The sequence below is a fragment of the Oculina patagonica genome, chromosome 7 (assembly GCF_052425735.1).
Source record: "Oculina patagonica isolate OP01 chromosome 7, crgOcupat, whole genome shotgun sequence".
NCBI classification, from domain to species: domain Eukaryota; kingdom Metazoa; phylum Cnidaria; class Anthozoa; order Scleractinia; family Oculinidae; genus Oculina; species Oculina patagonica.
Window position 1 is genome coordinate 31,136,811 of NC_135764.1, and position 23,020 is coordinate 31,159,830.

Sequence of the window (23,020 nt, forward strand, 5' to 3'; positions counted from 1 at the left end):
ACTGAAGTCGATTCGCCTACATCAAAGTTTACTATGTTCCGAAAGATAGAAGAGAGGAATACCTAAATCAAGTTTAATAATAATGAAGTTTACCGTAACTTGATGGTACGACGTGTGTGTTATTTTCGCCGAAGCAAACAAGTAAAGAGCGAGCAGACTAAGTTCTAATTCTGTTTGGCATGTGCGACGAAACATATTTCGATTTTTTATAATCATAAAGTTAGTTGTTTAAAGGTTTACTTTATTAGAAATACCAGTTTAACAGTGGCCCGCGCAAGGTACTTGTGACTTTTTCCTGTTTTCCTTATTATAAACCACTTCAATTGTTTTTGCTTACGACTTTTTTGACAGTAACAGCTAATTGTTTAATCTGACCCGTCCATGCTGGATGACTGTCTCTGATTACTGTAAAGCGTCTTAGCAGTTTTGATTTTGGGATTTGATTTATGAGAAGTTCTTGAAATGCAACTATCCCTTTTGTGTTTGGAAACATTTTAACCACGTAAAATTGTTTCATCTTGAAATGGACAACAACATTGTTGCTTAATTCTGAAATCCCGGGTAAATAGAGGCAATGTAATACTAACAACAGAAAATTGCTTAGTTTGTAAATGGCATGATAACCCTAGCCATAATTACACTGCAAACCTTTACCCCCCTCCACCCGACCCTCCACCCCCCCCCCCTACCCCCATGCCCTGTTTTGCCGAGGTCGTCATGCAATGACCGTGACAAGCCTGGTAACAACATGGCGGACGATACGGGAGAAGTAAACAGAGACGACAGAGGAGAGTTTTATTTCACAGATGAAGGAATACTGGACAAGTCAAGCGAATTGTACGAGAGAAACGCTCTAGGAAACATTGCTTCGCAGTTAAATCGTGATTATGGAGAATTTTTTACCGTTCCACGGATAGCAAACCATGAATTCTACGAACTTTTGTCAGTGTTCGTGAAACACGGTTGCGATTGCTTCGAATACATTGGAAGTTTACGCAAGAATGGAGGAATCTTGACAGATCAAACGACAGATTTGCTGCACATTTTAAGGCCGCATTTACACAGTAGCTCAAATAAGAACGTAGATAGATACCTGATCGCACTAAAGCCACCATTTAATACGCGCCGTGTCAGTGAGTTTTTGGTGGATGACTTTGTGGGACGTCCCGAAGGCAAATTTTTCAGCTGGATTGATTTAGGGACCACTCAGATTGAGTACGTGGACCCTGTTAAACTTACTGCAAGGATAAATAAGTTAAGAGTGGATCAAGAGTTGCCTCAACTTTGCGGGAAAACCTCCATTTACGTTGTTTGCAAGGTATGGAGCCCGGGGTATGGAGTAAGGGACCGGCCATTATTTATGTAGAGGGGGGGAGGGAAAAATATGTTGGAAAGGTCAAAATTTCTGTAAGGCCCCCCCCTCCAGGCCATGTAAGTAGCAAGTGACCCCCCCTTCTTTATTCAATATTTACGTTATGACCCCCCTCCCCCCCCCCCCTCACCTCATATCTTCTTTATATGCCTTAAGTAATTATTAAATGCATGTTACATACAATCTTAATTGCACACTTGTTCTGATGCACAAAGGCTGGATCAACACTTACTCAGCCAAGGCTTCTTTGCTGTGGATACTCTTCCAGCAATAGGGCAAATTTTGGACGAGTTATGTGTATAGTAAACATACCGCAATTATTAACTCCTCAACTTTGGAAAAGTGATAGTTTTTACAAATTATGCTCTCATGGTGAACACAAATGTATTAACCATGCAAAATATAATCTTTTCCAATGATTTTCTTAAAGTGTAAAAGAACTACTTTCTTGTTGTTATATCATGTTTTATTACTTCTTGGGCTATTGCAGTGATAATCATTTTGTAAAAAGAAATAATTTCAGTCAAACCAGATATTAAAGCAGATAGGTCTGGATTCTTTTAATATTTAACTAAAATTTGAGATAACAATGGAGTTTAGAGTGCAAACAGTATTTCTGTAAAATACAAATCACTATAAAAGTTGTACATAATTAGTGGAGTTTAAACAAAAGAAAACAATAGAAATAGCATAAAATTGTACAATTTAGCGTCACTGTTTCACTTATAGTGTTTGCACTCTTCTATTTAACTGTTTTACCCACCTCAAACTGCTGATCCCCCCCTAAACTTCTTTATAAAAAATTTTAGCCCCCCCCCTCTTGCCACTCTGAAATAGCCTTGACCCCCCCCTTCTTTTTTCCCTCCCCCCCTCTACATAAATAATGACTGGTCCCTAAGGCTGGCATGCATACTTTTAATTTGGAGCTAGAGTACACTGGAGGTCATTGGAGAGCTGAGAACTATATTTGCTTATAAAATTCAATGTAGTTTAATGGTGTTCCCCTGCGATAGGTTACATATCTTCTTCATCCAGGGATCAATCACCAGATCTGAGCTATTTTTTCCCCAGGGGTAGAGGGATGGGGTTGTGAAATGGTCCTTCAACCCATGTGTGTCTCAGAGTATTTGAGCCAAATTTCAGGGGTCTTGTCGTCTTGGATTTTTCTGGGACACCTTCTCAGAGTCTTGATTTCTTTTTCGAGGCTTAGAAAGTCTTGGGTTCCCAGAAAAGATATCAGTCTTGCCTTAAGTGTTGCCATCTTGCAAAGTCGCGAATTTACCATTCAACACCCCAGGGTGGGGGTGAGTCAAAGTCCCCCTAACAAATTCCCTCTAATCTTGATGATAGACCTGCTCCTGTAAATTAATGCTGCTCAGAATCTCATAGTCATCTTCTGCTAGGTCCTTGTTGTACCCAGACCTCTCAAGTCTCACGATTCACAAGCTATAAGGATACAATTTCTTGCATAATGTCATTTTTGGCTTACTAAGGCGAGCAAGGTATTTCATTAGTTTGTTCGCTAGACACACAATCGAAACCCATATATAGAAGACACAAGCCGTGAAAAGAACGTTAATTTTTGTGTTGCTAAAACAGGAAAAAAACTCCTTCTCTTGATTAGCACCTGGTTTTAGTTATTTTTGTCCGTCAGTTGATTAATCTCCCGGTTTTTACTCGAATCTCCCGGTTTTTTTACCTCAATCTCCAGATTTCCGGTTCTTTGAGGTTGAGAGGTCTGTGTACCATGTGAATGAGGAGGCCACTTTGCAGTCTTACCACACCCTCCCTCCCTGGTCCACAAACTCTTTATCATAACAAATTGTTTGCTTTTGTTGGCAGGTATGGTACTCTGAAAGACTTAATTATTATCCTTCCAAAGAATACACATCAACTTCATGGCTTGGTTATGACAAATCATTATTGGAAAATCAAATCAAACTTTGCACAAAGGCTTTGGACAGATGTTGCATTAGTTTGGATACCAGAGAACCAAGAGCATTTAGTGTTTGCCGCATTCCACTGTTCAAGGATGGTACCCTTGGTATAGCCAGATACGATGTCAAGCTCATATCGACCAATCCCTTCAAAACCAATTTCAACGAGAGAACATTTTATGCACAAGGTATGTAAATCAAGTCTTCTTTCAACTTAATCATTGTTGGCGAATCCTGAAGACCCCCCCCCCCAAAAAAAAAAAAAAAAAAAAAAAAACTTAAAATATAAGGCCCAAAGGGCTGAACATTTTTTGCGTCCCCCTCCCATCATAAAAGCAGTAAATCCCCCCTCTTTATTTACAAAGAACAGACCAATCATCACCACAGCCTCCCCCCCCCCCCCACCACCACTTTGAGCACCTCTGGAGCTGTCTCAGGTATGCTGTAATATTTTGTTGAAGTATTCTGTAATCAAGAGAAAAATAACACCAATTATCACCTTGACTCCAATTTAATGCTTTAGAACTGGACTTTGAGTTTGTTAGCTGGTTAACATCAGAAGTGCGAGGCATGAAAACAAAGCGTTTCTGGCAACCTGCTCTGAGAAAGCTGTTTAGTTTCCCAGCTCCAGATGACAGACGGGCAGCACTGGAATTCTTACTGGGAACCATGAAGAAATTTCAGGTAATTTTTAAATCTACCTTCTTCTAGGGGAATTCTCTTGATCAGAGTTTTTTAACATGTTTTGTCATGTTCTTGCAGACAGAAGAGAAAAGTGAGATTCAACTGGTTGATTTGTCTTTTGTGATTTCAAACCCTCTTCCATGTTTGCTATCCAGTCCGTCCATCTTGGCTTCATTCCTCAGAGGAGCTGGAATTATCTTGACTGCCCCACAACAAGCTGATGACGGTGACCAATATGAGGAACAGATAGTATTTCAACCTGAAAACTGCCAAGAAAATTTGCAGATTTTGGAAGCCTTTTTGACAGTTCTTGTTAAAGGTAATCATTAAGGGGGCATTGTCAGCTTAATAATGGTGCTAGCATGGTTTCTAAACGTTATTAAGATGTTAATAAAAATGATAATAATAATAATAATAATAATGATGATGATGATGATGATGATGATGATGATGATGATGATGATGATACAGCCAAACTCTCTCTTAATGGACACCTTTATAAGACAGACACCTCTGTAAGACGGACACCAGGTGTAGGTCCCGTCCCCGTCGTTTTTCATTCATTTTACTGTGCTAAACTCCCTATAAGACAGACACCTCTCTAGGATGGATAGCTGGAGCCGGTCCCGACGGTGTCCGTCATAGAGAGAGTTAACTGTAATGGGAATTTGCAGTGGCATTTCCACAAAGTGGCTCTTAATCCACTGACATTGTAAATCTCGGGAAACAAATATAATTGTAACTCAAACAGAAACTTGTTAAAAATCCCAACTAGCAGGAGGCTGACCAGTTGGGATACTTAGAACGATAACGGTGCAGTAATGTTTTGATTTTGAAGCACAGCACTCGAGGTTTGAAAATACAGTCAACTCTTCCAAAACGGACACCTCCCTAAGGCGCACACCTCTCTGAGGCAGACATGGTCAGCTGGCTGGTTCTGGCCGAAATTCATCTGTTTGTGGGTAACTTATCTCTGACACCTCTCTAAGGTGGGCAGCTTGAGTTGGTCCCGAGCGTGTACACTTTCAGCACTTTAGAGACAGTTCATTGCAAAGTGAATTTGCGCATGGTGACCACACCCCAGTTATTGGTACAACATGAACCCTCACTTTTAAATGAAGGGGACTGAGAAAATTTTCAAAACGTTTGCTAGTAAGGAGAATACATAGCTTGTTACAGAAACAATAATCTTTCTTTTTACCAAGGTGTGATAACAGAGCAGCAAGGACAAAGTGTATCCCAGCTTCTTGCCACAGAAGTAGTCTCTCTGCAAGAACTGGTACGTGATTACTCGGTGATGGATATCCTTATATACTTCAGCTGTGAACAACATTCAACATTATTGTTTTGGAAAATCTACGTCGAAGTTTCCGACGAATTCCCAATTCTTGCCGTTCACGTAGAAAATAGCGTGAGCGCTAGCGAAAAACTCCTATAGTTAAACGTCTGCTTCTCGCCTGCGTCCAATGTGACGTCAAGAGTCTAAAATGACTTGTCTGAATTCTCTTGTTTGTGTAAAAACCGCGCGGTTGTAGGTCTGGAAAGTAAGGGCGTTCAAAGGGGAGGGGGAAGGGGAGTTTGAGCGCGGAGCGATAGGCGCGACGAGAGCGGCGAAGCGCGATCCCTTTTTTGAACGCCGACCACGCAGACTAGAGTCAAATAGCCACGTGACTGTATATTGCACGTGCGTTGTCTGCTTCTTGATTGGCTGATTAAAAAAATTTGGAAACCCAACATTTATTTATTTATTACAATTTATAACTATTTATGGCTTAAGAAAACGGCCAAAGGATGAACTACGAAAGAGTCAAAGACCCCATATTAAAGCAGATCACCTAAGGTACTAAAATAAAAATACAAATGAAAATGGAATTATAATAGTAATAAATAAGTAAACAAGAAAAACATTTAAACAGAAAGATTTGATACAGATTTGTTAACAAGCACTTTATGTGTAATTTCCTGCGAGAACATCTGTTTGTTTTGGCTCTCGTTTCACTCGCCGAGAGCCGAAAAGAGCCGGAAAAAAAATAACAGATGCTCTCGCAGGCTTTCAAGACACGATTTTTTTTCTTCAGTTTTATACGCAGATGGGCTGCATATGCTCACCTTGGAAAAGTCTGGATCCACGTGAGAAGCCTTTGTCGGAGTTATGGAAAAATCCGTCACGGACAAGAAGTTATCTGGAAAGTCTGGGTCTCAAGGAGATTCTCCAAGGAACACAAATGGTTGTAATCTGCCCTGAAAACTGTCAGCTGTTGAACATTTTAGCGCTGTTCTTTGGAAACATTGACTAACGTAGCAAGAATTTACATCTGAAAACTAGCTTGGAATTTTGTGTCCGCGTGGTTATTCAAAATCCATTATTAACATCTCTGGTCAAATTCAATTTTATATGTCATTGATCCATTTGCGATTTCTTTTGTTTGTTTCTATCGTTTTAACTCCAATTCTTTTTACGTTGAATTATTTTAATCTTTAACTGCAACTGTAAAACGCTAAAAAAACTTAAGTTCTGGGTAATCGTAGGTCGATCGGTTTTTAAACAACCGAGTCCTTTAAAAGGAGAAATGTGTAAATAGGAACAATAGAAGTTACCGCCTTTCTGTTTATATTCGCTGATGTGATTAGTGAAATCCACTTTGAAGGCACTTCAAATTGAGAGTGAGTTTAAAGTCATTTTTAATACACTGTTAAGACTTCAGTCTTGTGCTTTGAGCTCGAAGGAGCAAGGAAAAACTGACACCCAGTTCTATACAGGCCTTAACTGGTTTAATCCTTGAACAAGGCTATCGGGAGATATCGGAGAGATGATTTGCGTGAAATATGAAAACGAATGTCGATGATTATATTTACAGTTTCACAAATTAAGTTTCTATGGCATCAGCGTACCTAGCAGAAGAAGCTGCTTTAATTCATATTCATCTTTCGTATTTTTCTTGTGAGAACCAAAAATCTTTTTTTGAATGCAGTACCGTAAAAATTGAGTTGTTTTTCATCCTTTTCCCCAATTTTTCATCTTTCCGCCTTCAAGAATATTCCGCATGTTTATTTCTGGTCACCCACCAAAAGTAAAACTGTAAAACTCCTGTTTACATTATCAATATTTGAATAGCTTTTTTGTTTAATTTTCCACGACAACAAAAACCACTAGATATATATTATTTTGTAACTTTTTTTCTTGAAGAAAGAAAAATACTTGAGTTATTAGACTTAAAATATTAAAAACTCTCAATGAAATGCTTGCAATTGCGAAAAAAGCATGGGCAAAATTTTCTTTTAAAAATTTTAATTCCCGTACAGTGTGAATATTAATTTTCTGAAGTTTCATATAATGTCAAGATCAATGTAAATACAGATATTGATAATTTACTTGGGGTGTCATGTTTTGTTAGTAAATGAAAACCATTGACGTCGAATCTGCGCCCGCGCCAGGCAGATGTGTTCCAATAATGACAATAATTGTCAGAGCCTAGCTTCATTATTATTAATACATTTCCTTTACGACGAAGCACTTGTCGATAATCCCAATACTAAATTTCGCGTCATTCTAGTTTTCTCTCAAACGCAGTGAGCTACATTTGGGGAAAAACTGGCGGGCAAATAAAACTTCTGCAGTCATAAACCGGAATTTTCTCGCATGGCGGACAGAGTTGATCGAGAAACCGGGGGATATGAAGCCGAATTTGTTCTTCCGCTACCCGAGGAGTACGAATGTCCAATTTGCCAGTTAGCCTTCCGCGATCCTGTTCAAATCGAAGATTGTGGTCATCGATTTTGCCAGTCATGTCTACAAGAGTTAAAACGAAGGTAAATTTCTGTGGAATATCAGTCGTTAATGTTTGCATACACGGGGAATCGTTGAGTATTTATTATTCAAAAGTCAGCAATGTTTGTAGTTTGTAGTAACTAAGACGGCTCGCGCGCCAGATTCGCTTGCGCGTAATTATGCCTCATAGAATAGCAATAGCGACCGGATTTCATATAAATTTCTTTGTTAATTTTTATTTTATTTGTGCGTATGTGTTGCGAAAATTGTATTAAACCTGTGTATGTTGTTTTAACATAAAATTCAACCATGCTAAAATTTTACAGTAATTGTTTTTATCCGTAAATAAAATTTCAGGCAGGGGAGTCCATGTTTATGCCCACTGGACAGAAAACCAATATCTTCTTCAAAGGTAATGTGAATATCTTTTTTATTTCCCCTATTTTATTTTTTGTTTCATGTTTTATTGCTAGTAAACAATACATGTGCACATTTTCGCTGTCTTGCATAACGTGCGCACAAAATATTCGTAATCTTCTCTCAGATAAATAGCATTTTAAATCTACAAGAAACTGACTTAAGTGGTTCTTATCGTATTTTTACCGATCTCGCGGCGAGGGCCCTTTTTGCTCCGAATCACCATAATCATTAAATATCGCTGGCGGGAACCGTCAAAACATCTGAAATATTATGTTAAATAATCTACACAAACGTGCAAACCGCAAATTGAATTCTGCCGGTGTTTTCTACAATTCCTTGTTTCGATCATACGAAGAAGGAGCTAATCAAATAGAATATTATATGTAAAAACATTGACTTTAAAGCGGCAACGTTTAAAGCAAAAAGAATAACTATTCGTCGTTATTGTTCATAATTATTTTTCTTTGTATTTATTGCGCGCGGCCCGTGAACACTGAAACAGTTTTCCTTGTACGTCGATCTCCACTTGATATATTCGATAATTTTGTGGGAGGGGGGGGGGGGGAAAAAAAGGGTACTTCAAAACAATAAAAGCGACAGAATTTTGAAATCGGAATATTTAAAGGCCGACAATGTACTTGACTTGTGTCGTTGAAAAACGCTGACTTTAAAAGCCTTTTATTTTTCGGATCAAGAACCTGGTCGCTGTTTCTTATAATAACCACTCAGTCTGCTCAGTTGCTAATTCATTTCGAAAAACGTGCTAGAAAAATCGCCAATTTATTAGTATTGTTTTTGTTTAGTAATAAAACTGAGGTGAAAAACCGGCGTAATTCTTCTGGAGTTAATTTCAATGCATTGTGGATTAACTACGCACTATTTTCACACTTTTTTTTTCTTTTTTTACAGATCTTCGTAGACAAGGCGGCAAAACGCGCCGTTTTATGCCTCGGAGTGAAATGCTCCAATTGGAAAAGGAAGTGCGATTGGACTGGAGATTTAATTTATGTTGAGGTAAGGTCGAAAAACCTTTGGTAAAACGTTTAATTTTTTTGGAAGAACCTTTGATAAAATTTTCCACCAAAAGACCCGGGCTAACGAAATTTTGCGTTTGACCATTCGCAATGTTTTTTTTTGTGTGTGAATCGGGAAAAGTTTCAATTTTAAGAAAACGAAACATGTATCCCATAGCAACATAAGAACATTTATTGCTATTGTTACAGTTTCTTGCAAGAATCATGGACATTTCTTGGTGGAAAAGAATTTCTCTGAAGCATTGTTAGGACAAATTTTTGCTTTAAAATTGTAGCTAGTAATATGGGATATTTTCCACTTGAGACGTAACCCTTTTGTTTAGTAATCAAACTAGAGCTTTTCTGTCATTTCGCAGTCCGATCCGAGCAGCTGTTCTTTAGTCCGTGGTCACGTGACCACGCATTTGAATGGCTTCATTTCAAAGCTGTCGATCTTCTTCTTAATTTTAATTGTGTCGTGTTTTTCTCCAGAAGAAATAAACAAAAGCGATGTGATTTAATGTTTGTTTTAAAGTAAAATTAAGGACGGACTTAATCATGATGTTTTCTGGCATTGGAAATCATTACCCATAAAACGCGTCACAAAAGCACCGCGGTTAATTTTTTTGGGGGGTAACGAAATGAATTTTTAATCTTAACCGGACTGTGCAATATAAATGAAATCCTTCAGGGCCAGCCTAAGAATATATTGAATTACTTGCAGTTCTTTTTGACAAATGTAAATATTCCACTTTTTCTACGGCATATTTTAATTTCTCCACCAGTCAAAAAAATATTCTGTCAGGCAACCTGCCTATGAGGAAGAAGATTGTTTGTTCTTTTGGCGAGATCTGCTTTTGCTTTGACATGGTTTCCCGTAAAAATGGATTCCCTTTCTATTTAATTGTCATTTCAGCGCTTAAAGTTTCTGAATAAAGCAAACAACAGATTTAAAAACCAAAAAAGGTTAATGAAAAAGGACCAGTGTTTTTCATTATCAGAATCGCATAAAACAAGCTTCAGAACTTTTAAACTGTACAGGTAAAATGTAGTTTTCTTCACGTGGTTCTCTTTGTTTGAATTGTGGTCACTTGAGTGTTTTGATTTCACATATTCTATGAGATAACACCATCTGGTCATATTAGCGCGTATAGTTTAGTCTTCGAATGTTTTCTCACATGTTCTGCATCAGTAATAGTGTTAAGACGGAATCCACTAGGAAGTCGAGTAATATTTATTAAAGTTGGACAAAAATCAATTTCCAGAATATTTTAATTCTTTTTTTTTTTTTCCTCCCCTTAATAAAAGGTAAAGATATAAATATTTTCTTATAACGCCAACAAATTTTTTTTTAAGTTGAGAAAAAAAATTTAAATTTGGGAAAATCGTTTTTTTTTTTTTGCGGAATATTTTTTTTGTTTGTGTTAGTAAAAATAATTTTTTTAATAAAATATTAAAAAAAAAAAAAAAAAAATTAAAAAAAAAAAAAATAATTACAACTTTTTTAGAGTATAAAAAAAATTTTAATAAGAAAAATAAATTTTTTGAAAAAAATTTAAAAAAAAAATTAAATATTTTATATCAAATCGTGTTTTACACTAAAACTTCGTGATTGCGTGCAGGGCAGTCTTGTGTTAAATAATAAATTGAAAAACTGCGCAACTCACTGTGTTATAAAATGCAAGAAATTTGCGCGCTGATTTGTCTTATTGCGCCTTTTTCATAACTCCACCGGCGAATCGCATATGTCTTTGACCAGTAGCAAGAGATTTGATACCTTAAAATGCATTTGCAGGCTTTTTTTAGAATTTTGAATTTAAGTTCATTTTACAACATTTCGCGAGTACGTTTTCTTGAAAGAAATTCCAAAATCGCCGATTTCACTAGTTTCTGCGAACGTTGGGCGAGACTGGATGAAATTCAGTGATGCTTCAATTATACCGCGAACAAATATTGGTAAGCCACCTCAAACGACATTCTATTGTTTAATTTTTAAGCAGCATGGAATAAGTCTTTGTTTTGTTGCTAGAAAATTCCAAAACTACGGCGAAGAAAAAACAAAACAATTTGGTGAAGTCAGTTTGCGTTTTTTGTTTTTTCCTTTTTTATCCACAGTCTAGTATAAGCAATATTTTAATAATGCAAAATGTAGCAAAAAGACACGAAATTCGCAGAAATTTGTTTAGGCTAAGAATGTTTCCTCGTCTTTTACGTTCGCCTGCGAACAGACGCAAACACGCGCGTTCAGGAATTCGTTCTGAAGTGGATTTTGATTCGGAAATCGCAGGCTTATTTAAAAACACTGTAAATCTCTCTAAAATCGTACTAAAAGAGCAGGATCGGAAAAAACTGATCCAACTTTGTTTAAACATTTGTTGCGACGCAATGTTGTGTGTTTGTAACCTGCGATCAGGCTTTCTTTTTTTCACGGCGGAGGGAAGGAGAAAAAAAGGAAGCATTTTTCCGTTGACCCCTCCGCCGCGAGAAAAATAACGCCTGATCGCAGGTTAGTGTGTGCGCACAAATGAAAACATTTAGCAAACAGTTTTCTCTTTGTTTAGGGGGCCTTAAGAAATTGCACGCCCGTTTTTTCTCACTCTTCTATAAAACAGGTAGATTTATGACAGCACTTTTTTTTTATTTTTCACACAGGAGCATATGAAAAACTGTGCGTATGAAGATGTACATTGTACAAATGCTGAGTGCAATGAACTTATGCCTCGCCGCACACTACAGTATCATCTGGTGTCAAAGTGCCGCTGGAGGGTGGTGTCGTGTCACTTTTGTTCGGAGATGTACACTTACAAAGATAGTAAGGTAAAGTAAGACTTTTCGCTGCTACGTCACTAATTCGTCCCAATCCTCCCCAAACTTTGGTACTTTGGTTCCTACTTTAACCCTTAAGTGTCACGGATTTTAGCCAAACTTAGGCATCGGAAATGACCTTTAAATTTGTTTAAGTATATAAAATAACCTCTAAAAACAGTGATATTTAGATAACACACCAAATGCAAAAGGAGGTACCGATGGCCAAAATTGTCGAAGATTGAAACGGATTTCGATATGGGTTTTTGAAATATGGTCCGGCGGATCAGTTTTCAAAGTTAATCATGTCTGATTGTAACCAGGAGCCCATTTAAATTTTAACGCCCGGGAGACACATTTGGCTGCAATGAAGCTATGGTTTTGTTATCTACAATCATAGAATTAATTTCTTTGCAAACATCTAGTTTCATAGCGAAAATTTGACAAAATTTAATATCATAATATTAACTTAGCCGTGACACAGTCCCTTTAATATCTACGGAGCACAGTAGGGCCGGCTGAAATTACTCCAAAAAACACGTTTTTTTAACCGTTAATCGATTTTCTTGGCTCTACGGTCCTAAATTTCTCTGAACTTTGCTAGAAATGCACTTTCTGACACTGCATTAAGTTTTTGATGAAATTGCCATGTAAAAATGTACAACATTTTTCTTTGGCGCATGCGCATAAGCCAAAATTTGGATTTTTTTTTTTTTGCTGAACTGTTCCGTTTTTTTTTTCCTTGCTCCTTTCCTTTTCGTTTTTCTCTGCTTTCTTATTCTCTCTATCTTCTACTCTGTGCACGCCTTCTACTGGCCTGAAAAGTTTTGATGTTTATCAGTGAATTGGAAAAACCCTGGAAAGGAGACCATGATCAAGTACGGATATGTTGGCCTGTTTTAGCACCAATTTTACACCAAAAACTGATCACGTTTTTTTCGATTAGCTCTGTCGGGATGCAGTCGATATTCAAGATGGACACTCTTGTGGAAAGATCTATCCAAACTCTATAAGTTGCACATCGCAAAAATCTGCTGACGTGTAAATTGGCGACGTCATAAGTGGTTGAATGGCCATTCCTCCACATCGCGGAACAATCCGGACTTAGCATATTAAGGGTTAAGGGGACTGTTTCACGGCTGAGTTAAGCTTTATGTTTGCCAAATACTCGCTATGAAACGTAATGTTTGCAATGAAATTACTTCCATCAAAAGTGTCTTCCAGGCATTATAATTTTAAGTTACGAGCAAACGAGATCAGCTTTGAAAACTGTTCAGCCCAGCAATATTTCAAAAACCCATATCGCAATCATCCTTTTCAATTTTCGTTGCTTTTGGCCATCCGTACCTTCTTTTGTATTTGCTGTGTTATTAAAATGTTCCGTAACTGTTTTGAGAGATTATTTTTACATTTCAACGAATTTGATGGTCATCAGTTGCCTAAATTTTGGCTAAAATTCTGTCATGATTCAGTTCCGGCTTACGGACTCGAAACGCACTGAGTGTGACAAGTCTCTTTTGTGCTGGGAAGCCGTCACTTTTAAAATTCTTTTTCTGTTGCTGAAAATAGCTCCACATGAAAGTATGCAAGCGGATTCCTCTGGAGTGCGTGAACAAATGTGGTGCAAAAGACATCCCTCGAGAAGAGGTGAGCGACTTAATATGCATTACTTAATCACTGCGTTACCTTAACTTACGACAATGGTTTTTAGACGGAATCCATCAGGAATTCGAGTAATAATATTTTTAGTTGGACCAAAATCGAGTACCAGAATAATTAAAATCCTATAGCGTTATTTACTATCCTTTATAAAAGCTAAAGATGCAAGTTATTATCTAGCCTGTGTTGCAGGCGCCTGTTTAGTTATTTTAGTGCGTTTAAAAGAGAGCGCGATCGCGAGAAGGCCACGCGAAGAAAAATCGTGGCCCCTTCGCACCTTTCGCGTTTCCCATATGCGCGCTCGAAACTACGGCGCCTGCTACGCAGGCTAGTTATTATCCGTGATAACGCCAACAAAAATTTCCTATCAGAGCCTAAGAAAATGAATTTCAAAGTTCACAAGAGCCATGTAAACTATAGGTAAAATTTCACGTGTAGCTATTTTGTAAGATCGTCTTTCAAGCGATTCAGTGGAATTTGTTTTCGATGTTTGGTGTGGTTAAAAATAATTTTTCTTTTGACAAGATATTTGAAACAGTGAGTTTGGTATAAGTTATTGCACGCGTACGATTTGTGCGAATATTTTCAACCAATCAGAGACAGTGTACGGATGTCTGTAGAATTGCACGTCATCAGTATAGAATCAACTGCAATCTCAGAAATCTTTCTTTTCCTGGGAGTACAAATAACCGCGCGACTGAAGATGTCTGATTTCTAAGGAGCTATATGTCATTTAAGGAGCCATATGTCATAAGAGCTATATGTCATTTGATTTAGAAAACCGCTCATTTCGTATTTTGTTTGCTTTTTTTTCATAGATGTCTTTTCACATGACCGAGTGTCCGCTGGCAATCCACCCTTGTTGTTATCAAGACATTGGCTGCACCTTCAAGGTAAGCTGTTTAACTTTTATTTGTTTTTTAGTCAAAATTTATTCGAATTCTGCCGATTGAAAGATGGTCTTTTTCTGCAACGAAAATAAAAATATATTCAAGTCTCATCCTTGTATCTCATCCTCGCTGGGTTTAGAAATGCAACTCACGTAGTACACTTTGTAGACCAAAAGACGCAAACCAATCAAAACTCAAAGCAAAAACATGCAGTCGGCTTCAAGCGCGGGAAAACGTGTACATGTGTGAGCGAGTCACGATTGGTTTTGGTTTTACTTCTGATTGGATGAGAAATTGGCACGAGTTTCTAAACCAATCACTAAACGCAGTATAAAAAACGTCACCAAACAGTAACGCAAGTGGACGCAAGTTGAACTTGCATACAGACTTGCGTTAGCTGGCCAAACGGACACGCAAGTTTACTCGCAAGTGCACAAAAGGTGTCAAAAAAGCCATTCCAATGCTACTACGCACGCTACTATTCAGTACTTGAAGTAAACAGCAAGACTTGCGTTGACTTGCGTTGGGTGGCCAAACGGTGAAAAACTTGCGTTGACTTGCGTGAAAATTTGATCTTAACCAAAGTGAACGCAAGTCAACACAATTGCACGCACGTCCTGGCAAAACGGAGGCGCATATGGACGCAAGTTGAAATCTTGCGTCTACTTGCGTCTCCGTTTGGCCAGACTACCCAACATTAAGTGATGAACCTCGACGCGCGATTATTAAATTGTCTGATTGTTTTTTTTTTTTCTAAACCACTTATTGTTTCTTTATTATTCCAGGGAAAACGCGATGTTCTTGAAGACCATTCCAAGACCGCGGTACACACGCATCTAAGCTTAGCTCTGCTGAGAATCCGCGAAAACGAGAGCCGCAGTACCTGTACAAACGGAGTGTTCATCTGGAAAATCGCCAATTACAAACAGCAGTATGAGCAGGCGGTGGCCTCGCCTGAAGACCTCGCTATATTCAGCCCGCCCTTCTACACCTCTCAATATGGTTATAAAATGAGACTAAAGGCATACCTTCAAGGCCGGGACCGCGGCAAATCGACCCACTTGTCGCTGTATATTATTATAATGAAGGGTGATTACGATGCTTTGCTTGACTGGCCGTTCAAGCAAAAGATAACTTTCTTTCTCATCGATCAAGGCGAGCAGAAAGCACATCGAACTCACCAGCTCAGTCCGAATCGCTCGCTACCGAACATTAAAGTTGTGTTCAACCGACCCACTATGAAAGAGAATCTTGGGATAGGTAACCCGTGCTTTGTACCGCACGAAGCCCTGGAGTCCGGCGAGTTTATAAAGGACGATGCTCTGTTTATTAAGGCGGTCGTTGAACCTTCAAAAGCAACAACTTGACCGTTTGATTCAATACCAAGCTCCTTCACCCCCACCCCCTCGCCATTTCGAAAAGTACTGCCGAGGAAACCCTGGGAAAGAGGTTGTTGATCGCCACTGAGACTACTTAGATGACAAATATAATAAAAATCTACAATATCACAGCGACAAACTATCGACTATGAACTGGAAATTTGATAAAGATTAAAAGACCGCCTTAGAATTTTGAAAAGCTGCCTTCCAGCATTAGCCCTCCGTCGTTCACTCGATTGGCGCGAAATTTCATAACGTCACCGAAACGCACCCCATTCCCAGGCTTTTACATTCCTGGGGGGAGGGGTGGGGGACTAGGTTTACTTGGCGTTCGCCCGCGCGGGTAAGGTAACGCCTAGGGACTAGACTGAATGATCGTGAAACCCATAGCTTAAATTTTTAAATTTTGTCGTTCGTAATCCATTTTAGGCTTCCCAATTCATAACCATTTTGGTTTGTTAGAACCTCTTTGTTCCTTTCCCGTCTTGCTGAACTACTATTTTGAGGCTTCCTGTGATTTGAAAGCGATTTTGCACTACCCAAAAATGCCTTGTTATCATACTTATCGTGTTTACCGTAACTTTCGCAGTTCGGAGAATTTGGTGACACTGATATCAAGACAATATACCCTAGTTTATGAGGAGAGAAAATTAAAAAGAGGAGGCGAATCAAAGCGTGAAAACGCGGTTTCCTTGGTAACGCATTCGTATACCCGGTCTCGCAATTTTGTTGGGATAAAAAAAACGGCGAATCAGGAGGACCAATCGAAGCTGTTCCACAGAAAAGCTGTTCTTCATGCACTTTCTGGCTGGCCGTGTTTTTTTGTAATCAGCAGTTTTCTTGCTTTTCTGAAAGTATAACCATGCAAAATTTCATAAAAATCTAATGACTGGTTTGTTAGAAATCGTGCGTTTTCTCGGCCAGCTGGGAAGTGCATGAAGAACAGCTTTTCTGTGGAACAGCTCCGTTTTGTCCTCCTGACGAATCATGAACAGGGGTAACGTATAGTTGTTCTAATTAAATTTTAAACAGTCAGGATTCTTGAAAAAATCTGGAATCGTGATTCATACATTCTGTAGATTGTAACGTGGACTTGCTGCAACTAATATAAGAAGTTATTTTCTTGTAGAAAAAATGCTAAGCTTGTAAGCGAGCGAGCGAGCAAAGAAGGGGAGGCGCGGTGGCCTAATGGTTAGCGCGCTCGACTCCGAGTCGAACGGCCCGGGTTCGAGGCCTGGCCGGGGCGCTGCGTTGTGTTCTTGGGCAAGACACTTTACTCTCACAGTGCCTCTCTCCACCCAGGTGTATAAATGGGTACCGGCGAATTTACTGCTGGGGGGTAACCCTGCGATGGACTTGCATCCCATCTCGGGGGGAGTAGCAATACTCCTAGTCGCTTAATGCTACGGAAACCGGGATAAGCTCCGGCTGTATGGGCCTCATGGCTCGGAGACAGACTTTACTTTACTTTATAATGTTAAGTCTACCATGGGATAGGCTAACTAACAAATCAATGACAAAGTCAGTGATGCTAATTAAAAGCGACAGCATTATTTTTCTTTCTGTGTGTGAATGAAATTATACAAAAAAAATGAGAATGTAATCAAGCTTTGGCAGTGAGTTAGCTTGTTGTTGTCAGGGCATTATTTTTGTGCCAATTCAAGCTGATAGTGTCTAAATATTCTTTACTCCCGAGTCGCTAGCTAGCTGCCTGCTGCCACAAAAGACAAACCACCCAAACACTGCCTGGATTCTTATCAATCAATCGTTCAAAACAGTTTCAATGGCCACCATCTTGAAGAGGGTGCGAAAACTCACTGCAAAACCAGGCGTGCAAGCCGATAACGAGCCAAGCCCGGGAAAATATGCCAAAAAGTGGCAGAAACTGAAGGCCAGTCGATCACCATTGACTGTGGCTCTGCTTCCTGATTGGTTGAACAAACAAGATGTCAACATCGTTTCCAAAGTTACATGTTTCTTATATGTTGTGACAGCAGGCATTTCCGCGGGAAAATTTCGAATACATGGGAGAACTGAAAACACGCGAACGCAAGCACCGAATTGAACACATGGAACCGAAGTTTCATATACATCCCTAAAATATTTTTCAATTGGATTCTTTTGCAATGTATCTTTATCATCTTTAGCTTAGCAGAACTAGTCTTCCTCCGGGTCTTCCTGGCAACTCTTTGAAATTGGATTCCCCGCGCCAACACATGTTTCAGCCTTGCCTTCAAACATGTTGGCGCCCCCCTCCCCCCGCGCGTTCGCCCTTCGCGCTCGCTTCGTTTGCATTTTTTGCGTTAAAAAATCGAGAAGCTGTGGACAGTCTAGTCCATCTAGGCTGATCTAGCAGCTATTTCTTTGCAAATCGTTGGTACTTTGTTTTATCAATAGAACAGCAGAAATCATTGCTGACATCGAATAAGCAGTAGAGAGCTTTTCATTTCAGGCTTTACTAAAAGTTAAAAACAACTCGCGACATTTCACGCCGAGGGCGTTAGCTACCTCATGCGTGACACTGCCTGAATTTTAAACACCTCATTTTAATTTCATAAATTCTAAATCAATATGCGCATTTGATCGAGTGTTGTTTTGTGTTCAGTTCGATGTGAAGCGAATGGCTGGTGATATTTGGTTATTTCGTCCATTGCGCTTTTTTCCGTCATACATTTGGACGGCAACGCTCTTCTCTATGACGAAATTTTGGGTAAGGTTTAAACTAGTAGGTCTACAAATCTTGCTTTCTTAACAGAAACAACAGAAGCTTATCTTGTTAGGACGCGTTGGCGCTTAGCTAGACGCCATTGTGTTTGAGTTTAAGTATGATCAGCGAAGAATGAAACATAAACGCAGCTAGTTTTATGAATGTTTTTATCGAACCTTGGCAAGAAAAAAAAAATGATTTTCAAGTTCAAGTCACCCAACACTGAGTTTAAATGGGATCGGACAAATAATTTAATTACAATTCTATGATATTCATTTCAAACCGACAATTTCTAAATCATTACCCGCATAATCGATAGAATTTATAAACCGTATGTCACATTTGACTGATACATTAAGACGTCTAGAAATATATACTTTTAATTTCTAGATGGTAAACGCTTTAAAAGCCGCAAAAATATTTGTTCAACTTTCGCAAGCGTGGGGGGTTTTAGCTGGCTCCCTAACTCGGTCTGTCTGTTTCCATAGGCTTCTGCCTGCTTCCAAAAAAATGCAGTCGATTTGAATTCATCGGTAACAAGACCTAACAAGTGTCTCGAATAGAATTCATAGGAATTCAGATGAAGATATCTTTAAGAGAAGATTGAAATCGATAATTGGGACCTATTAATAAACGATTTATTTTGAGTTACAAGTTGTGGAATAATACACAACTCTTCTTTCTATTTTCTCCAAATATTTAGGTGGAAGGATCCTATTATTGCCATCACGACTGGTAGGTGCCTGAATGGCAGAATATTCATTTTATTACATAGAATAGCTGAACTATAAAAGTAGTCAAGCTTACAGAACAAGATTTGAGCTCTTCTCTGTTCACTTGGATCTGAGAAGAACTCGCATGAAGTATCATAGGCGGCGGAGCAGGGGGGGCTCTAGTCCCCCCCCCCCCCCACGTTTTGTTGCCGAAAATATCGCCAGTGCAGCGTAAAATTGGTTTGTCAAGATATTCCTTCTTGTGCGTGAGTTCAAACATCTTCGAAACTTCCTTGAAATCTTTGGGAAACTTTGTTCATCTTCGGAAAAGTTCGAAAAATGATCAGAAATGTTCGTATGGCCTTCGAAAAACAATCGGAGAATCTTTGGAAATCTTTGGTCTAGAAACTGCTCATTAAACAAAACATGCAAAAAATTGCTAAAAAAGTTGCGACCTCTGAGTATGAAGGATTTGGGCGTAGGGGAGGGGAAGAAGGAGGAGGGGTTTAATGCCTGTCTTGAACAGGCTATTAAGTTTTGTTTTCTCAGTTTGGTGTAAAAGAGCATCTTCCTCTAACAAAATCGTAAAAGTGAAACTAAAAGCGTTCTCCATTCTTTGCATTGCGGCTGGAGTTCTGGGTCATGAAGAAAATCCAGAGCAGCCGAATAAAACAAAGGAATGTAGGAGACTAAAAAAGTTTTTTTTTTTTTTAATCTAGGTGCAATTACAATGAATACTGCTGTGGGGATGATATATGTTGTGACTATCTGACAGGTTACTGGTACATATGGTGAGCGAAGTAAAGTCAAATTACCACCACTCTCTGACTTTTCATACCCTGCCCAAAAAAAAAAACATTTTAACCAACCACATAAATTGGCTGTGTTCACACTTAGTGCCCAAGCACCTGGTACCTGAGCGCCAGCAAAAAATAGCGTCCTGTTCACACACAGAAAACCAAAGTACCCATGAAGTACACTTAAGTGCCCAAGTACAAGGTTGAGATCTTGTACCCTGGCATGGTCACTGTGCCCCAATTATGGCATGGGTACTTGAAAATAGTATGTTCACGTTAGTGCCCAGCAAGAATTGTACTCGGGCACTATGCCTTGGCCCCAGGGGGGGTACTCCGGCTTGTAAATGACGGGGATGATCGAAGGATTTTTTTGGGTTTGAAATTTTCGATTCTGGGAATTTTTTTGGGTTGGAAGATTTGGCAAGTATTTTTTTGGGTGATTTGATTCAAATAGGAGATTTTTTGGGGGTATTAAAAACGAACTAAAGTGCCTTGGCGTATTTATGGTATGATGAATAATCAAACTCGTGCGTTATTGCCCCTCCTGGTAATTTAGGGGTAATTTGACAAGGGACTTTTTTGGGGGTTATTTTTGGTCCAGGGATTTTTTTGTGTAAGGATTTTTTTGGGTCCTACTTCTAGCCTTCATTCGATCATCTCCGTCATTTACAAGTCAGAGTACCCCCCTCCCCCTGGGGCCTTGGCACCATGTATGAACACAGCCTAAGTCAAATGTATAGTAGCCAATTTATATTTTAAATTTGTTTATTTTTTTTTGGAGAAAATAATATTTTAGTATTGACCATACCAAATCGTTATCAGCAACACGTTTTCAAAATATATAGCAACCTTAAAAATCAAATTCCCTGACTTTTCTCTTATTTTGACAAGAAATTTCCTTGACTTTTTCCTCTCCAAAGGCAACCCTGTACATTGTACAAACATTTTTACACATTATTTTACTGTCTTGCTGTGACACAATCAATAATTCATCCCAAACTCATATCAGTTCTCTTACCGATTGCTCAGGTGGAGATGGTGAGATAGAACAGTTTTCAATTGAGTGCCGTAAAACCAAAACCAATGTAATTACTTTGGCCAATCACAAAAGACACGGACAATCCAGTGAACCAATGGGCAAGATTCGAAGAAAATACATGTACCATACCACGGCACGGCTTCCATATTTTAGCCCCCCTTCCCTTTGGAATTTCTAAAATGCGTTCCCCCCCCCCCCCCCCGCATTTCCATAATCATCCCCCCCCCCCCCTTTTTTTTTTTTTTTTTTTTTAAGCTCTTGAAAATTCCCTGGTTTTGGTTTTAGTTCTGATTGGCTGAGAAAGTGGCGCGAGATTTTAAAGCCAATCACTGAGCGTAGTAATTCAAAACCAAAGCAAACGCAATTTACCAGACTAAGTGACAGATATTCCTTGATATGGTGGTACATTAAGACAATATACTGCTTAGTTGATGATTTTCTTTATAATTTCTCATTGCGTCTGCCTGAGAATGTATTAATATTGCAAGGAGAAATTAGAAAAGAAATGATGTAATTTTTTTTTGTCCAATGACCTTCCAAGCACAGGAAGGATGCTCTAGCCACTGAGCTTAAAGCTGAGCAAATAAATGTTATAATTTTTAGGTATATATGCAATGAAAATACATGTGTAAATTTAAAAGAACAGTTTTTTTTTTCAGGCTTATGACGGGACTTTTGCTATTTTCCCTGATATTGGTCTGCTGTTGGCTGCGTTACCATAGATACCATTCCAAAGAATCAATAGAGTCAGCAAAATTAGGATACGTCCCTGTGCCTGGAACAGTGGTAACCTATGGCGACGAGTATTACATTCACCAACAGCCACCTCAGGTGCCATTTGCACGCGAACCTTCGCATTTTACAGCTCCATTGGAGTATGAATCACAACAACAGCACGATAGCTCCAGATACTACCCTCCACCTTATAACTTTATAGAAAGAAGAACTCCTAGTGCTCCTCCCGAGGACACATATTAAATAAAATTAGCAATTACATGTAGAAAATAATGCAATGCCTCGAATTGTGGGCAGTTGAAGTGGTTTTGAGAACTTAAAATCTGGGAATATGTTAGGTAGAGAAGCATAATCAAGATATCGATAAGCAGGACACTGCTTTGCTAGGTATTTGCAAATTCAAAATTTGCTGGGGACAATAGGTTGACCTTTGACTTAGGTTAGCAGGAATTTGACAGTTACAAAATATTATTACTTTTAAAGCTGACTAGTTTTGTACAAAACCAAATCAATGCTGGGTTTTCTGCCAGCTTCATCTATTTTTCAACTTCTGAAAATCAAGCCACAAAACTTTGAATTGCAAAATTTGAAAAATGTTACAAATGTCTGTCAGGTTTTGTACATGTATGAGGGACATTTTTGTGATAAGGCATTGCCATCAAAAATATGTTGTTGTCAGGGGCAACATTGCTTTTAGTTTCCAGTAGAAACATGTCTTTCCGATGTTGTCATGCCATCCAGGCATGAACACCTCCTCCCCCGCCCCCTCAGCACACCCTCTGGCATGAGCAACAGTGTGAACAAGACTTTTCAGAGCATTTGCTCAGTAATTTTTACTAATCACTAATAAACATGCCAGATTTTTTTAAAGCTACCAGTAGCAATGTTGACCCTAATCTCAACAAAATCGTAATGGAATAAAAACCAGTACTTCATTCCAAATAGAATTCAGAATTATGTATCAAAATATTTTCTTAGTGTTTGGAAGATACATGTACACTGTATGTATGAAAGTTTTAGAATCAAAGTATTAACTAAAGGTGTACTTAATGATATTTTCATCAATTTGTAGAGTTTATAAGAGGACAAAATAAAACAAAG

At 38.7% G+C, this 23,020-nt stretch overlaps 3 protein-coding genes across 3 annotated transcripts; all 3 read left to right on the plus strand.

Annotated features, from left to right (window-relative positions):
* The first annotated feature begins 727 nt into the window (after window positions 1-727).
* On the plus strand, window positions 728-7,144 carry LOC144659603 (uncharacterized). The gene is made up of 6 exons (XM_078520070.1): window positions 728-1,318; window positions 3,215-3,497; window positions 3,833-3,993; window positions 4,072-4,312; window positions 5,199-5,272; window positions 6,072-7,144. The coding sequence occupies exons 1-6, from the start codon at window positions 749-751 to the stop codon at window positions 6,288-6,290; spliced, it is 1,548 nt and encodes a 515-aa protein (XP_078376196.1). The 5' UTR covers window positions 728-748; the 3' UTR covers window positions 6,291-7,144.
* A 194-nt stretch (window positions 7,145-7,338) lies between these two features.
* LOC144659599 (TNF receptor-associated factor 4-like) lies at window positions 7,339-16,659 on the plus strand. The gene is made up of 7 exons (XM_078520067.1): window positions 7,339-7,803; window positions 8,120-8,174; window positions 9,092-9,196; window positions 11,848-12,012; window positions 13,570-13,647; window positions 14,478-14,552; window positions 15,335-16,659. Exons 1-7 carry the CDS (start codon window positions 7,634-7,636, stop codon window positions 15,914-15,916), a joined length of 1,230 nt encoding a protein of 409 aa, XP_078376193.1. The 5' UTR covers window positions 7,339-7,633; the 3' UTR covers window positions 15,917-16,659.
* A 1,846-nt stretch (window positions 16,660-18,505) lies between these two features.
* On the plus strand, window positions 18,506-23,016 carry LOC144659611 (uncharacterized). Its single transcript, XM_078520080.1, has 4 exons — window positions 18,506-18,638; window positions 19,339-19,370; window positions 20,068-20,139; window positions 21,844-23,016. Exons 1-4 carry the CDS (start codon window positions 18,549-18,551, stop codon window positions 22,160-22,162), a joined length of 513 nt encoding a protein of 170 aa, XP_078376206.1. The 5' UTR covers window positions 18,506-18,548; the 3' UTR covers window positions 22,163-23,016.
* The last annotated feature ends 4 nt before the right edge of the window (window positions 23,017-23,020 follow it).

Excerpts from the sequence above, each read along its gene's own strand:
- LOC144659599 (XM_078520067.1), top strand. The coding sequence starts at position 7,634 with ATGGCGGACAGAGTTGATCGAGAAACCGGGGGATATGAAGCCGAATTT. Across the intron at positions 9,197-11,847 it reads GAGATTTAATTTATGTTGAG|GAGCATATGAAAAACTGTGC; the intron begins GTAAGGTCGAAA and ends TTTTTCACACAG. Across the intron at positions 13,648-14,477 it reads AAGACATCCCTCGAGAAGAG|ATGTCTTTTCACATGACCGA; the intron begins GTGAGCGACTTA and ends TTTTTTTCATAG.
- LOC144659603 (XM_078520070.1), top strand. The coding sequence starts at position 749 with ATGGCGGACGATACGGGAGAAGTAAACAGAGACGACAGAGGAGAGTTT. Across the intron at positions 4,313-5,198 it reads TTTGACAGTTCTTGTTAAAG|GTGTGATAACAGAGCAGCAA; the intron begins GTAATCATTAAG and ends CTTTTTACCAAG. Across the intron at positions 5,273-6,071 it reads TAGTCTCTCTGCAAGAACTG|TTTTATACGCAGATGGGCTG; the intron begins GTACGTGATTAC and ends TTTTTTCTTCAG.
- LOC144659611 (XM_078520080.1), top strand. The coding sequence starts at position 18,549 with ATGGCTGGTGATATTTGGTTATTTCGTCCATTGCGCTTTTTTCCGTCA. Across the intron at positions 19,371-20,067 it reads TATTATTGCCATCACGACTG|GTGCAATTACAATGAATACT; the intron begins GTAGGTGCCTGA and ends TTTTTAATCTAG. Across the intron at positions 20,140-21,843 it reads ACAGGTTACTGGTACATATG|GCTTATGACGGGACTTTTGC; the intron begins GTGAGCGAAGTA and ends TTTTTTTTTCAG.